The sequence below is a fragment of the Protopterus annectens genome, chromosome 2.part0 (genome assembly GCF_019279795.1).
Source record: "Protopterus annectens isolate FY-2018-M chromosome 2.part0, PAN1.0, whole genome shotgun sequence".
Taxonomy (NCBI): domain Eukaryota; kingdom Metazoa; phylum Chordata; order Ceratodontiformes; family Protopteridae; genus Protopterus; species Protopterus annectens.
In genome coordinates, this window is record NC_056728.1 from 123,690,908 (window position 1) to 123,708,397 (window position 17,490).

A 17,490-nucleotide genomic window follows, 5' to 3' on the forward strand; every position below is an offset into this window, starting at 1 on the left:
ACAGAGACTGAGATCCCAACATAACAACAAAGGCCGGCAAGAGTGCACAATACAACCAAGGCTATGTGTGCTTATGTCATTTGTGCAATGAAATGCCATATCTCTGTCAGATTAACAGTGACAGACAAACAGGCAAGCACAGCAAAGTGGAAAGAGGAGATAGGAAAGTTAGTCAGAAAAGGGGGAAATGCAAGCAGTGGAAAGTGCAGAAGTTTAGCTAAAAGGAATGTGGAAGAAGGGTACTTTTTATGGGAAAGACTTCCATTTGTAAGGCAAGAAGATAAAGGGTAAGTGGGGAACATACTGAGGCATGGTTAAGGGAGAATGAAGGTAGAAGGGAGAGGCAAACATAACACACAGACACAACTTCATCTACAACCTAGTTATGGAGAATGACACAAAGGAGTTCCTGGCCCTCTCCTGAGAAATAGCCTCAGAGACCTCCAGCAAGGCTTGTAAGGCAGCTTCAGCAAGGTGACCTCTATTCCTCTGCTGATAGATGGACCCTAGTGATCACTGGCACCCCAGCACAATAGGCATTGACTAGTGCATGCAGAGATGACCACCACAACTGCTGGCTGGAAAGGTGGTTGATACATTTGTCAAGCGATATAGATACCACTGCAAATCTAACCAGTCACCACCATAAATAATAGCCCCAGTCCTTGACCGATCCTCCTTCTTTAGTTTTACTTCCTGGTTCTTAGAGTATAGCTGGTAAAGTAGATGGATGGTATTAGCTACTAAGGAACAGTGAAAATTTAAGTACAAGGGAGGTATGTCAGTAGTTTAAAGGATTCAAACAGTTTAAAGATGAAGTGAAAAAACTGAAGACTGAGTAAAAAAATTAAATTAAAAATTCCTTGCTTTGATTTCACTAGTTTACAGTTAACAAAAGTATTATAGCATGCTAGCTTTCCTAAAGTAGTAAAAAAAAAAACTACTGTTTATTTAGGTTTAGTGCACGTGATCAAATCACAACTATTTGATTCACAAATGGCCATTCTTAACCTAATTATTTCCTGTATAAAAGGTAAGACCATACCTTTCAACTCTCCAGATTTTCATAGAATGTCCAGATTTTTGCCTCATATTTTCAGTCTTTTCCTCAAAATGTGTGGTTTACATGCAAATCACTAGGACTGAAGTCACTGCATAATAGCATACATTTGAGTTTTAGACTTTTTATCCTTTGGAAAAATACATGCTAATAAAAATAAATTACTTTAGCAACTTTCTAAGTTTGCAAGATCATTATTTAAGATTTGTCCCTTATTTTGGGTCTTTGTCCCCTGTTAATTTTGGCTTACTCCATATTTCTTCTGCATAGAGGTTTAGATGTAGGAACGTAACTGATCACTGAAGTGGTTGTAGATGAAGTTAGCTAGCAAGATACTCCTTGCCTGAGTACAGTATGACAATGTATCTAGCAGTGAAAGGAGTAATATGGTGAGAAGCATCACATATCCATTCTTTGCAGAGTGCAAGCTCCCCTGCACCTTCCAGACATGATTATTATTATTATTACTTTCACTAAAAAGTCACACAAGTACATGACCATAGATTTGCATTATCTGCACAATATACAGTTAGACCCTACCACCATACTTATATGACCAATAACAATTCAGGGTGAGTTCATGGGGGGACGTACCTCCATAAAGGTGGTGCGGAGTCTTGCCCATGTATTTTTATTTAAGCATAGTAGTATCTGAAGAGATATAAGTACTTTTATGTGAAAGTAGCAGTTGCAAACTAATTCAGTGATTATTTGGCATTTTTGCAGGATGTGGGTTTGACATTCGGTGTGCAGATAGTTGTGATTTGATAAGGCATATTTTACTGAGTTTTAATGCTTCCAGTTATTCTCTATACTTGGACAATTTCTGCCAGCAGTGGTTCAGTGGGTCCTCCTTAAACATAAATAAAAATATACAAATACCCATCCACACACATTTTTACCTTGCAAAGCTTGTGAGACTTTTATTTGGGGTGATCTTACTACAGCACACAGTGGTGATGTAGATTCCATAGTAAACAGATTAAAAGACATACTGAACAGTAATAATATATGTGGCCTTCCTCCAAATGTGATAGCACTTGTGGATAAGTGTGATTACAAAGCCAAGGAGGGTACACAAAGTATGTGCTGTGTATTTCATGCCATACTGTGATAACTATCAAAGTTATTGAATTGTGTGTACATATGGTGAATGATGAGACCTCTGTCATAAAATTATGTATGCATCAAATTTATTAACCCACAACAGTATACCAAAAACAGCACATTTTAAATGTTTTATCTCCCAGCATGTACAAAGAGAATATGTGTCTACAGGAGACTAAATACATCGAACACAAAGGAAAATAACATATAACCATGCAATAGCCATTAGAAACAAAATCTCTGCCATTGTCTCGGTTCTGAGAAGACTGTGAATGCAACTGCTTCATCACCATGGGAAACTATGACTCTTTGGAGAAAGAAAGAAATATATTCTTTGGTTCCAGAACTCTGTTGTCTTTGAGGTGTGGCCATTTTGTTCATTTAAGAAGCACCTCCATAATTAATCAGACCACACAGCTCAATTTAACTATCCTGAAATTCCTTATTTCTGCATGCCAACTACTGTTATGTAGATGGGACATTTGGTTTTCTTTTTCCAGTGTTTTAGTACATCTCCATTCCAGATTTACAGTGAGCAGTGCAGTCAGTATCTGCCTTCATATGAATCCTTAGTTCCAGAAAGATCCTAAGTATCTAATACAATGTGTTTTCAACTTTGAACTCTTCCAGTATTTCTGGGAATCATCTGTGAGTGAAATAATGTACGTGCCATTAATATTCTTGAAATTAAACATTGGTAATTGATAATATAACGTGGGCCTAATATGAAACTAGGGGAAGGAATCTCAGAGGTAATACTGGGAATGACTTTTTACTGCAAAGGAAGTGAATTTCTTAAAACAGAAATTACTTTTTACTGAAAATGTAGTGGTGTCCTATGAGCAGCTGTTTTAATAGATGCTGTAAAGGTCAGACCTGAACTTGACCACCTTGTAACATTGGATGAAGATACTGTGCCTTGGAGATATGGATATAAGGTACTGCTGACTTTAAGGAAATGAGGACTGCAACAAACTGTGTATGCCATATGCGTCTTAACCTGACGACAGATGTGTTGCGTGCTGCTCATGTTGTCACTGAAATGTCATATTGATGTTAGTGTAATCTACATTTAACAGAGACTTATTGCTCTGTCACATCACTGCACTGAACACAGTATAACATTGTGTGTGTGTGTGTGTGTGTGTGTGTGTGTGTGTGTGTGTGTGTGTGTGTGTGTGTGTGTGTGTGTGTGTGTGTGTACTTCAGAAGCTTTAGCTGAAAGTCATGCAGCAAACCCAAATGATGCAGTGTATTGTATACCCTACTGAAGCTTTAAGGAGCAGTAATTAAAATCCTAAATATATTGTGGAGAATCTGAAAACTACTTAAATGCTATATACAAACTAAAGAAAGAGTGATGCTTTGTATTGCTAGGTTCAGCATAAAGTTCTGAGCTTTCATATAATGTTATTTAGGAAAGACAATGAACAAAATGGGAACAGCACACTGCCGAGAGGTCACGATGAAGAATTTCACTGTGCTGCCTGTTGTGGACAGCAACCAGGACAGTCTTGCCTTTTGCCAGCTGTCCTGTATATACTATTTATGTGGTGGTTCTGTTTTGAAGGGCTTCACCTCTCCCTTGACATATTGTATTCTGTTTTATGATGTTATATTTCAAGGAGAGACATAAGTGTGAATGAATGCAGTATGAAAACTGTGGCTTCCTTGTGAAATTAAGTATAACATGGAACTATTTAATTTCAGTGAATAACATGTCATGGTCAGGCATTGGGTGAGGAACAAAAAAACATTATTTTTATTTCCTCTGACACTGAATAGTCCACAGGCGCTAATTGTAAGCACAATTTCAGACGGGTAGATGAAAAGTTTACATCACTGAAAACAGTCACAAAAGCTGAAATGAAATGTGAATATGCTGTGTTCTGTTTTCTTACAACTATAGTGATAACCAGTCTATTTTCCTCATCTCTAATGATTAGAAATAGTATAACAATTTGATTCAGTATCTGAATAGATTATCCTAGTGCTCAAAGAAAACTGAGCGAGTGATTTTCCTGTTCCATACTGTGAGCACTTGATGTTTAGCATGTCTAACCAGTGAAATTAGCATTTTGGTTAAATTCTATAAATCATTTTGTGATCTGAAAAGTTTACTTCAGGTGTTTGTTTGTTGTGCAAATATTCTGTATATTTGTACTTAGCACTGGTTGCTCTGCCAAAGTAGTTAGTGTTTTGTATCTAGATTACAATCTGAAGGAAATCCTTGAAAAATGGGTCTTAAACTGACATGACCAACCCTGCCAACATAATGGGAAATACAGATAAATAAAAGTACACAGTATATTTCATATTGCTGGGTCTATGTTGCTAAAAGCACCTAACCATGAATAATTATTGTTAATCCTGGGAAGCACTGTGACAAAAAAAGACATCCCACTTTTAACATGCTAATGTTAAGCTTGAAAGTTTGCTAGTTGTGGTTGTTTGCATACATCAGTACGGTACTTCTGACAGGATGCCCTTTAAGTTCTGTTCAGTTTAAATCAGATCTAAGAGTACCCGTTAGAGAAATGTGGTACAACCAGAATATAAATGCTAAACTTGCTCTGACTGAGCTGCTAGAGAGAGAATGAACCATCTGCTGCTGACTTCAGTACCCTGTGGACACTGCACTGTTTCCTTTAATGCATTTTTTTGAGAAATTTGTTTTTATTTTTTCATTATTCTTACTACAGTATTTTGTAACTGTGTTTTAATTGCATCAAATTGTATAAACTGCTTCTACATACAGTAGACCAATGCTGAGTTATCAGTATTTGTAGGGGATCATATACCAAACTGTTCAAACTTGGATAGTAAGGGGCCCATAGTGCTCTTTACTTACCTTAATTAAATCCCATTTTCCTAACATTTATAAGGGCATTACACAAATTCCCAGAGATGAAACATGAACGTTCTTAGAGCAGGTAACTGATTTAACTTGAAGTATTGGAGATTCACACAACTGTAGCTTTGATTTTATTCCGAATTAATAGAGATGCTTTTTCAAGGTTCACTTTTGCTGTAAGGGCCCTTCCTTCCCTGGAAGTAACTGTTCACATTTGCAAGTTCTTATGCTTCTGTACTTGTTAATGGAGTTTAATTTACTGTGTTTAGGTAGATGCAGATTATACAACGTTGGATTTTTGTTCCACAGTTTGTAGCATTTGTAACTTCTAATTCCAATATCTAAGCAATACGGCATTTTGGAATATATACTGGATGGTTCTAATCCACATCAGGGCTGGACACCTAATGGTGCAAACCATGGCGCTAGATGATTGTCACTGAAGTGACACTCCTACCTCATGTACAAAAATGGGAGAAAAGGAGTTGTTGATGGATGGGTCTAATATCTGACTCCTATATTTGTATAGCTGGAGTCTTAGCACTATGGCCCTCATTGTGAAGTGTTCAAATGTTACTGTAACTATGGTAATTTCATACCTTACATTGTAGAGGTTGGACACATATCATTAAACCAGAAAAACTAGAGACAAATGACTGTTCTTTTCAGATTATATTTATAGAAAAGATTGTTGATTAATGAATCTGATTATCAGCATCCCTAATACTGTACTTTATCTACCAGATTTACAATGGCCTACATTCCAACTCTCCGATGCTGGAAAGGTTCTGTGGTCAAAGTGATACTCTGCCTGGCACCCAAGTGAGGTCATCTGGAAACACCATGAGAGTTGTTTTCTATACAGATGCAACTGGAACTGATGGAGGCTTTAGTGCGACATATACATCAATGGAAGATGCAGGTATGAACGAAAAAAAATATACTGGAAAATATTACTTACCTGTCTCAGTGGGTCCAACCAAATCTCCTGTCTACTGTAGTATAAAATCCCTCCTTGATTAACGCCACTGCATTTTCCTAATCAATATATCTTTAATGCCTTCCTAAATCTAATTTATTAGTTCATTTATTTTACTCGTTAATCAATTGAGTCACTTAGTATGTGGGCATTTTTTTCCCCTAGAGTGACCTAGAAACACTATCTGGTTATGTAACTTGCAATGGGTCACATGGTTTGCAAATGGAAGGCAAGGGACTAAACCATGGACTACAGGATTAAGCTCATTAGCAAGTTAAAGCCTTGGCCTTCAGTATTAGACGTTTATTGTTTTTTACCTATGGCCATCTGTGTAGCTAGGTGCTCTAGACTGCTGTCCAGGTCTCTATGGCAAAGACTCTTCCTCATTTCTTATGACACTGCCTCTAGCTTCTCATCATAACACTTTCTCATCAGTATCTTTCCAACAGAAATGACTTGTATCTGGGGGGAGGCTTCTTTTTTTTCTTTCTTTCTTTATTTATTTAACCATTGTTTACTGGGAAAGTCTGGCTTGGAATGAAGCCAATTTTCAGCAGAGGCCCAGGGAGAAATGCTCCAAGACTCATGTCTTTATATCTGCTCAGTCAGTTTTCTGAACAGTATGTTGCTAGGGTTATTGTTATGTGCCAGACAGAGTAAACACTGGGTTATGATTTAGTTTGTAGTAATAATGTTCAAGACCTCATTTGCCATAATGATTGCCAGATCTAGGGTTTAAGTCTCAAATAATCAACCTTCATACACTCAACAGCCTAAATTCTAGTGCCACTCTGCTTTTTAATTTTCTTTTTTTTCCCTTTGATTTTGTCTTTTACTCCTTTATACTTGTGTCCTGCTTCATATCATGCCTGACAGTTTTATTTTTCTTTGTTTTTTTTTCTCCTGATTTCCTGTTTCCTTATTGTTAATTATTGCTCTCAAGGTAATGCAGGACATAGTTTTCTGTTTCTTTTAATTACCCATTTTGACTCTTTTAAGCAGTTGTCAATCTTATATTTAGCCACTTAATGAAAACATGAGTTCTGCATTAATGGTTGCAGCTATTTCCTTTGTCCAGACTTTTACTGCTTATATCAGCAATCCCAGCCTTACTGAAACAATAACGTCCATTTGCTTACTGCTTGGCTCACAGCTGTTATTTCAAGCTGTTCAGTCTGATGCTGTCATATGTTTCCTGTTACATTAGGGTCACATTAGTTCTTTTACTCTGTTCACACTTTTGTCTCGTTTTTTCTAAACAAATGCGGTTTCACAGTTTCAATTTTTGGAAACTTACTGCAATAAAAGGAAACTGAAACATCTTACCTAATGTTCATAGAATGTTACCCTACAGTAGTTTTTTAAACCGTAGCACTGGCTACACCAACTGAATCTGTAATGAGATGAGATGCTGCAGCAGAAACCAGTAAAACGTTTTACCTTTTGGGTGTCGTAATAGCCTCTCAGTTTTTTCCCCAGGCATATCAGAAACTATGTTGTGTTATACTTTTACATGAGTATCAGGTCATACGTCTAACAGTATAACATTTACTATTGATATTCTTTACGTAATAATCATTCATGCTTACTCAAAGTCCTCTCATCCTTACTACACTATACACTGGTTCTGCTTGTAAGATAGTTATAAAACAGCACACCCCGATTTATAATTATTAAATAGTAGATTTGATTTTTTGTTATGATACTGTTTCATCCCTGACAGGCTATAGAAACCACCAAGTAACTCATCAACATTTATGCTGTTTTGTTTTTCATCTCAGTGCCAGTGTTTAAAAAAACAGAGCACCAATGCTGTTGTCATAACAGATGTTTAACAAAACATAAGCTGTGCAGACATAACACTGTGACAGTTAAGACTGTTTTGTCCGATTTACTGTCATTAATCATATTGTTTTGGTCTCATTCAGAGAATTGCAAAGGTGTTGCATTTTATTTACTTTTCTTACTTTTATGTAAACAGTTTGAATTTCATTAACAGGTTTACCAGCTTTCCCATGTAGGAAACATGAAGAGCAATAGAGATCATTCATTTTATACACAGATTAGAATAGTTTTTCCCAGCCAAAACACTTGATGTGAAGTTGTCCTGTCTCATCTTCATTCTATACTGATGTGTTCAGAACCGATCCTTGGTTCCAACTAGGCCGCTTACTAAAGCTCAAGCTCTGAAACTAGCTCATGGCTTCATCCTATCCCATGATGCTGCAGTGCTTTCCACAGATCTCGTTTGCTGCTGAAACAGATCAGATCTACAACTAGCTTGGGCTGAGTAAAAAAATATTTTTTTCTTCTGTCAAACTTGTTAGAGTTAGCTAAATTTTCTGGTTTTCCTAGTTAGATAGTGTGCTTAGTGTGTTTAGGTATTATTATAATAGTTGTTAGTTATTATATAGTTAGGGTGTGATTTTTTCAGGCCATCGTGTTTAGGCCTTTATTTTGATAGATAAGGCATTTTGGTAGTTATTTAGATATATATTACTAGCAATTGTGTTCTTTCGTGTGTTTTTTGAGGGTCGTTTCTACTTAACCCTCATATCCCTACTCCCGGTTTATTGGCTTGCAGTGTGCATTAGCTTGGTAGTTTTTTATATATATATATATATATGTATATATATGTATATATATATATATATATATATATATATATATATATATATATATGTATATATAGGGGTCAAGGACATTTCACTGAATGCACATTTCACTGAAAGTCAAATTAGTGTGCACTTTTCACTGAAAGCTCAATCCACTGAAAACTCAATTCACTGAAATACATTTCACTGAAAGTTATATATGGCCTATATATACATTTAAATTTGTTTTCTGATATCTAGCTTCACGTTACCAATAATTGTAAGGTTACCTGAAGTGTTGAGTGTGTGTGTGTGACCTTTTGATTGTTTAAATTAGAAAGCCTTCCTTTCAGTTGGCTTCTGTTTAAGTTAGAGGGTGTCTTAGTGTGTGTGTGTGTGTGTGTGTGTGTGTGTGTGTGTGTGTGTGTGTGTGTGTGTGTGTGTGTGTGTGTGTGTGTGTAGAGCGTTATTGCCATAATGTCAAAGCAAAAAGAGGGGAAACCATCGTGTTTCAAAAAATATCCTAAGTGCTCCCAAAAAATGTCTATCATGGATGGACATACAGACTGTTCTATTGTTTAGGAGCAATCCATCTGCAATAAACATGTTCTATATGTCATTCTTTTAGTTGTAGGGTTTTACAAGAGCATAAGAATAAGTTGATTTTGAGAGGCTTAATTAAATCCTCTTTTGAGGAAGCCTCAGGCAAGGTTCAAAGTTCACCCAAACCTCATGCAAAGAGGTTGTCTCCTTCTTCTTCTTCTGCATCATTGGAGCCATCGACAAAACAGTCCAGGATATCTCCAACAACCTCTAAAAAATCTGATGAAGACAGACCTACCATTTCAGTTCCATGTATATCGGAACTGATGGTGTTTACAGTCCGGAGCCTCTCACCTGGTTTGGAGCGGGTCTCCCCGACTCTTAGGTCTCCTCTGCTCCAGTCAGTGGCATCTGCTCCATAATTCCAGATCCTCCAGGAGCTTATCAGAATTCGATATGGATTGCGTGGTGCAGAGGTTACTGCAGACACCAGCACTTGCTAAATTGTTGTCAGGACCGACTCAGGTGAGCTCAGATCCGATGGTGTCCAGTCCTGTATGTTCCCTTCCTCCTCCAACTCCAATTCTAGTTTCAGATCAGGAAAGCTTGGCACTGACAGTGATGAAACTAACGGAACTGAGATCTTCTAAAGATTCTAATTGCTCTGACTACCTCGGAGCCCTCCAAGGTATCTAGGAGATGACACTCACCGGTTGGCTCCGGGGGGGTGCAGTTGGACTGAGACCTTTTCAGCTCCGACTCTACCCCTTGGAGCCTCGGCTTGAGTGAGCTCAGCTTTGGAGCGAACCCCCATGGTACTGGGGGATTATTAGATCCTTCAGAACCTGGGATTGTCTCAGGCCAAGGGATGGGGACCTTCGCAACCATGAGGAGAGCTCTGTCCCTGCAGACATTATCTGTACTGTCGGAACCAAGCCTTCCATCCCAGAAAGCACCAGTATCTGTCTCTGCACAGGCAGTTACCCAAAAGTGTAGAGATCCTGAGCCTCAGGAAACCCTCATTGGGTGAGACCCTTTCTTCTGAAACCTCCCTGGAATGCCCCACTGAAGAGGTTCCCTGGAAGAAAACATGTAAGAGGAAGCATATAGACTCCCCAGATGAGTCTATTACATCAGACATGGACCTCAAGGAGTCAGAAGGGTCCCCACGGTCACCCTCTGAAGATGTATCCTTTGCGGACATCTTGGAAATCGTTAGAGAGGCAGCTGGAAGCCCATTACCCCTTCTGATGAGGAGTCTGTGTACCTTAAGGCTTTTGGGTCTCGACCTTCAGCCACCTGGGTGTCTCCACCTTTTGATGAACTGATGGAATTAGTGTCTCGAAAGGTGTGGGATTCTCTAGATACAGTGGAGTCTGTCCCTCGGAGGCTGAACAAATTTATCATCGCGTCTGATGACAAAACCTTTTTAACTAAAGGTGTACCTGTAGATGCTATGGTGGTGGCGGCAGCCCTGAAGAAGGAATTATCTGAGACTTCTACATTTGTCCATCCCTTGAATAAGAAGTTGAGGACCATGGACAGGTATGGGAAGCACATGTTTTCCTCAGTGGCCTTCACCTTTAAGCCACCAAATTACCTCATGCATTTTACGAGGCTTCAGAGAGATCTCCTGAAAGAGCTAGGAGATATTCTAAAGGGTACAGTAGCTGCAGGGGTAGCAGACAAGGTTTCCTCCCAGCTTGCCACCCTAAATTCAGTGGTCGGCTCATCCATGAGGCTCGTATCTTATGCAGCCGATGGAGCGAGCAGTTCGGCGGATTCTGGAATTGCCCCTAGGAGACATTCCTGGATGCACTTGTTTAATTTTGCGGAGTCCTTCAAGTCATCCTTTGTCAACATTCCATTTGATGGCTCATCCTTGCTTGGGCCCAAAGCAAAGGAAATACTTACCTGATGTAAACAAGAAAGAAAGACTCTGGCTGCCTTAGGAGTCCATTTTTCCACACCTTCTAGACCCTATCCCAAGGGTCAAAAGGGAGGGAAAATGTGGTTCCAAAAATCCCAGAGGGCCTTTCAGGACACACAGGGTAAACCTTCCTCCAGGGCAGAGGAGGAGATAATCATGGAAGACGCCACCCACTCAGCAGAGGGGGTCCGCAGAACCAGGGTGACCGCAATTCTTACTTCGGTAAACCCTTTCAGCGCTCCTGAATGGAAGCCCATTTGTCTGTCTCTGGTGGCAGTCAGGGGTCATCTTTCTTTGTATCCACAAGCCTGGCTAAGCATAACAACAGACAAATGGGTACAAAGCATTATATTATATCCAGAGGCTACTCAATCCCCTTTTCAATGCCACCTTTACAAACACAAAAAATCCTGGAGGTTCCACCCAATCAGAGGGATCAAGCAACTATAGAAATTCAAAAGTTGCTAGAAAAAGGAGTCATCCAATCAGTCCCTGCAGACCTGATAGGATCCGGAACTTACTCAAGATCCTTTTTAGTTCCAAAGAGAACAGGGTACTGGAGACCCATATTGGATATCAGCAGATAAACAAGTCAGTAAAGAAGACTATGTTACAGATGGTCACGTTGTAGTCAATACTTCCCTTTTTAGGGAAAGACAACTGGACATGCTCGATAGACCTCCAGGATGTGTACTACCACATCAAAATGGACAGGCTATCCAGGAGGTACCTCCACTTTCAACTGAGAGCCAGTCATTACCAGTTCCGTGCTCTGCCCTTTGGTCTCACTACAGCCCCTGGTGTGTTCACCAAATGCATGGCAGTAGTCACAGCTCACCTGAGGCATCAGGGATTCTGGGTGTTTCCATATCTAGATGACTGGCTCCTAACCACCACCACCAAGCACCTACTTATTCAAGTGAAGGACAATACCTTGGAACTATGTGCTCAACTTGGCAATTCAGTGAATTACAAAAAATCTGCCTTATTGCCATCACAACAGTATCAACTTTATAGGCACAGAAATAGATGCAACAAACATGATGATCAGGTTACCACCAGAAGGGGTCCAAACTCTTCGTCTCCAGATCCGGGACCTCCTCTTCAAGCCCAAAGTACAAACAAGGACAGTCCTAAACATATTGGGCACTATGGCAGCAGCAATAATGGTGATTCCCTTAGTGAGATTACACATGAGAATCCTCCAGTGGATGCTGTTTACTCAGTGGTCCATGCAAAAGCTACCCATGTCCCATTTGATAACTCTGATGGAAACCTACAAGAAAGATCTTCGTTGATGGCTTCATTCAGGTCAAGCAATGATGGGCCAACCCATAGTTCCCCCTGTTCCGTTAGCTACAGTGACCACAGACACTTTCCATATGGGGGGGGGGGGCATTATCAGGGAAGAACAGCCCAAGGCACTTGGCAGGACCACAAGGCTTATTTGTACATCAATGTACTAGAGATGAGAGCAGTGCTCATGGTGTTGCAAGCATTCCAGGACTCTCTTGCAGTGGGTATAATTGCAATACAAACAGACAATATGTCAGTAGTGTGGTACATAAACAAGGAGGAACCAGATCTTACCCACTCTGTCGAGAGGCCCTGAGAGTATGGGAGTGGGTGACATCCTCCCAGCATTTTCTGATAGCAACACACACCCTGGGAAATCAACGTGATAGTGGACAAACTAAGCAGAGCCATTCTGATGCCACAGAGTGGTCCCTGAAGAAAGAAGTAGCGGAAAGGATATTCCACAGATGGGGTCAGCCTTGCTATTACCTATTCACCAAAGCCACAAATGCAAAATGCAGCAGCTACTTTGCCCTGATCCCCCCTCTGGGTGAGCCTCGAGGGATGCACTTGTACACGATTGGCCTCCGGGTCTCCTTTATGCATTTCCACCCTTTCCTTTAATACCCAAAGTTCTCCAGAAAGCCAGCAGTCTGGGAAGGACCTTAATTCTAATAGTCCCATTCTGGCCTCGTCAAGTATGGTTCCCGTTCTTGAAGCCTCATCTCCTGGAAAAACCATGAATTCTGGACCCAGTACCAGACCTTCTGACACACCCGTTGGGGAACTTCCATCCATCCCTTCGCTCTCTAACACAGACATCATGGCTGCTCCAGTTCCCAATATAGCCAGGCTACCACATACTAATTTCTTCTTATAAGATTTCTACAAGGAAACTGTACCATAGCAAATGGAAAAGATTCTCAATCTGGACTTCACAGCACCTCATTGACCCCTATTCAACACCCTTAGCTTTCATTTTAGAATTCCTAGCTAAGCTTTTTAATGAGGAAGCTGCTGTAGCAATGATACGGGTCCAGCTCGCAACAATATACAATTTTCATATTGGGAACGAAGGTGTAAACATCATGTCTCATAAACTCTCTAAAGCTTTCCTGAGAGGAACTAATTTGCTAAGACCACCAATATGACCACCTTTGCCACCGTGGATTCTTCATTTTGTTTTTTCTTACATATTCCTACCACCCTTTGAACCAGTATCATCTTGTGACCTGAAATTTCTGTCTTGGAAAACAAATTTTCATGTAGCAATCACATCAGCAAGAAGAGTGCTAGAGTTACAAGCTTTAACAATCAAACCTCCCTACATGGTTTTTCATAATGATAGAGTGTCATTATGTACAAACCCTTCCTTTCTACCCAAGGTATGCTCGGAGTTCAATCTAAATCAGTCAATAGCATTAAGGCAGAATACATGTTCACCAACTTGATGTTCACAGGCAGTTCCATTTCTACTTGCATAGAACAAAAGCACATAAGAAATTGGACCAACTTTTTGTCTCTTTTTCTGAAAACCAAAAAGGTTTAGCAGTAACAAAGACAACTTTATCCAGATGGTTGTCAGATTGTATTTCATTTATTTATGTCATCAAACAAACAGTTGCCAGATAAAGCAAGGGTGTATTCCACCAGATCCATCTCAACTTCTCAGGCCTTTAAAGTAAAACTGCCGTTACATGCCATTTGTGCAGCAACAACATGGGCAAGACCTCATACCTTTATCACTCATTACAGTGTAGATTTGGCGTCCAGGGACAGAGCCTCCTTTGGGTGCACTGTACTGAAAAATATCCTCCCATGAGCCACCCAAGAAAGATGGTGCTAGGGACGCTGTCCCATCAGTATAGAATGAAGACAAGACAGGATAACTTCACATAAAGAAGTTATGTACTCACCATAACATTCCATGTGAGTTGTCCATCTCGTCTTCATTCTTACATCCCACTCTCCTGGAGGATCAAGGAAATCTTAGTGTTCAATGAAATAGTTTGGTCCTTGTCCACTTTTGTAGATTTGATATATATTTACATCTGTATACAGTTATAGAGTAGAATATAAATTCACCAACAAACAAGATCTGAGGAAAGCACTTCAGCATCATGGCATAGGGATGGAGCCACGACCTAGTTTCAGATCGCGAGCTTAAGTAAGCAGCCGAGTCTGAAGCGAGGATCGGTTCCGAACCCATCAGTATAGAATGAAGACAAGATGGACAACTCACATGGAATGTTATGGTGAGTACATAACTTCTTTATTCATCTTATAATACCAGTATTCTGCAAGGTATAATTAACAGACTGCAAGATTTCTCTCTCTCTCTCTCTCTCTCTCTCTCTCTCTGTGTCTCTCTCTATCTCTAGTACTTTTGAGTATCACTTTCTAGTCCTACAAAAGATTATCTGGTTCTTTGTTACTGCCAAAGCCACCTTGTTGATCTTTTCCCTTATATTTAAAATTTTGTACCATAAAAACTATCCCCCAGGAGCAAACAGTTAAAAATCATCTTGTCATTTTCAATGTAGATCCTCAAATCAAGTAGCACTAATAATAAAAAAGTTGCTATTTTGCCTAGTAGTAGGAAAAAAACTCTTTTGGAATGATTTTTCCAGCAAGCTGGAAAGAACTCCCTACTCAGTTTAGAAAACAGCAAAATGACAATATATTCATAGTGCACTACTTAGACATGCAGCCGCTCAATATGGCCATTATAGATAAAGCTGGTACAGCCTTCTGGAAGCTCAGTTGTGAAATTATGACACTATGTCTGCAACTATCTGATCTTTCGTATTGAATTTCTCCAGATTTTTTTAAATACTGTTGTTAAACTATCACTTAACAAAACAAGGACTAATACATTAACAGGAAAGAAAATGATCCATATTAATATTTTTCATATATTATACATTGCATATTTGTTTCCTTTCTTTATAACAACCATCATACAGTCCATTACCTGTATTGCACAGTTCCTGCCTTCTCTTAAATTTCACTCCTCCTGAGCTAAATTACCCTGTATGTACTTTTCCCACAAATTTCATTTATTTCTGTGTAATTTGCTCTTTCCCTTATCTACAAATCTCACTTCCTGTTCTTTATCTCTTTAATAATATTCAATACTTCAATTACAGTAGGTTTAGATTTTGATTTCCATTTTCTAGTAATTGCTTTTTTTTTGCCAGCCAATAGTATTAAGCCTAATAATGCCTTACAATGTCTAAGCACTTCATAACCTGCGTCCCAACTCAAATATTAATAATAATAAGAATAAGAATACAAATTTCCTTATTTACAGCAATTTGTTCCCCACTATTTTTGACACGTACTCTGTGGTGTGCGTAGTTTTAACATCTACCAACTCATCATACTCCCAAAAAATATGTTCTCAGTTAACTCTCTCTCTTTCCCATCATGCCTCCAGCATTTGTTATCTACCTGAGGAGCAATTCTTTGAAATCTATGTAGGATATAAAAATACCTATGCAAAAACATCCAAACAAGAATCCTAAACCTTCTGGACTTTGTTGCATTTTTTGGGAGCCATGCCTATCTCCTTCCGTTGTTCCTTTGTAAATTGCTTTTCTGGTCTCTCTTCCCAATCTTTTCTAACCTCTAGTGATTGATTCTTACAGTTACAATGTGATATTTTATGTGCCCTACTAATTATTCCTTTTTTAAAAGCAGCATCTGTTCCTAAAAAACTTTACTAGTGCCGGTCTTTCACACTGGACTCCTGTATCCCATTTTTTGCCTATACTGTGATAGGAATCCATGGTAGGAAAGGTAATCTCTAACTTGCAGTGCAAAGTCAGACTTCTTAGCCTCATCCCACTCTATGATCTTCCCTCCTCTAGTTATTTACACCCAATATATCGGTTCCTTTATATGACATTTCTAAGCATGCACTTTATTTTGTTGAGTATTCTGTATAGAGAATATCTGTACAATTGTCTTTGTAAGTATGTATGCATTATTGTGCCTCTGGCCTGTGTTGCAGCTGAAGAGGCTACATCTTAATAAATAAATAAATACAATAATTTCAGGGTTTTCACTAAAGCAAACATTGTGAAATAGGTTCAAATAGAGATTAGAAGAAACAACTGAATAAAAGATTAGCTTGCCAAACATTAGCATGTACATGAAAAACAAATGCTGGAACTACACACTAAACAAAACATTCCTGTAGAATAGGTGGGAACAATTATCTTTTTTCATAATGACTACTCTATCCATGTTATCTTAGAATACAAATGGCCTTACAGGAGTAGACAAAAAGGAAAGAGAACGAATTATATTAAGAAATGCAGAGTGCAAATAGCAATGCTGCAGGAGACACATTTTGGAAAGAAATGAACATGCGAGTTTGACAAAGAAAGGATTTCATGATGGATACTCAGCAGGCTATCAGGGACAAAGGAAAAGGAAAGTAATCATACTGATTGTTAGAGGGGCTTCAGTAGTGGTAGAAGAGGAAAAAAGACATTAACGATCAATTTCTGGTGGTAAGGGGCTATTAGGAAGGGAGGAGGATTTCTTTGACATGTATTTATATTCCACAAAAACTGCTATTATGGAGCTCAACATTTTTTTGAGAAATAATAAACTTTCCGGAGGTGGGGGCTAGTAGGGAAAATACTACTTATAGGTGGATACTGGAACTTGATTTGCAATAGTGAGTATGTATCAGGGAGCCTAGAAAGGAGAATAGTAAAAAAATGATAGATTTCTGAAGAAATTTCTGAAAATATTTGGTGTGCAAGGTGTGAATTCCATAGTAGGAACTTACATATTATTCCTCAAGATACAATTACTGGACTAGACTGGATAGAAATGTATGCAGGAAAGGAACATGCACGTTTAATTGAAAGCTTCAAGACACATCCAATAACTATTTCAGATCAAGCACTGATAAAAATTTAAATAAAAATTCAGGGTAGTGTGGTAAAAAGTGAGACATTAGCTCTTTTCGTCTAGTTAATAAAAAGAGATGAATTTAAGGATGAGGCATTGGAAATTAATAGGGAATTGTTAGAAAATATATAATTTAATCCAAGGGGAGAGCTAATGAGTGGGATAAAATGAAAATTAAGTTAAAAAGTAGGTTAGAAG

At 38.9% G+C, this 17,490-nt stretch overlaps 1 protein-coding gene across 1 annotated transcript in view; it reads left to right on the plus strand.

The window, feature by feature from the left end:
- The window catches only part of LOC122792709 (cubilin-like), a 3,134,001-nt gene that overhangs the window by 2,271,254 nt on the left and 845,257 nt on the right, over nucleotides 1-17,490 (plus strand). Inside the window, exon 49 of the mRNA XM_044060295.1 lies at nucleotides 5,766-5,943. Within this exon, the coding sequence (XP_043916230.1) occupies nucleotides 5,766-5,943 (178 nt within the window). The remainder of the gene's footprint in view (nucleotides 1-5,765; nucleotides 5,944-17,490) is intronic.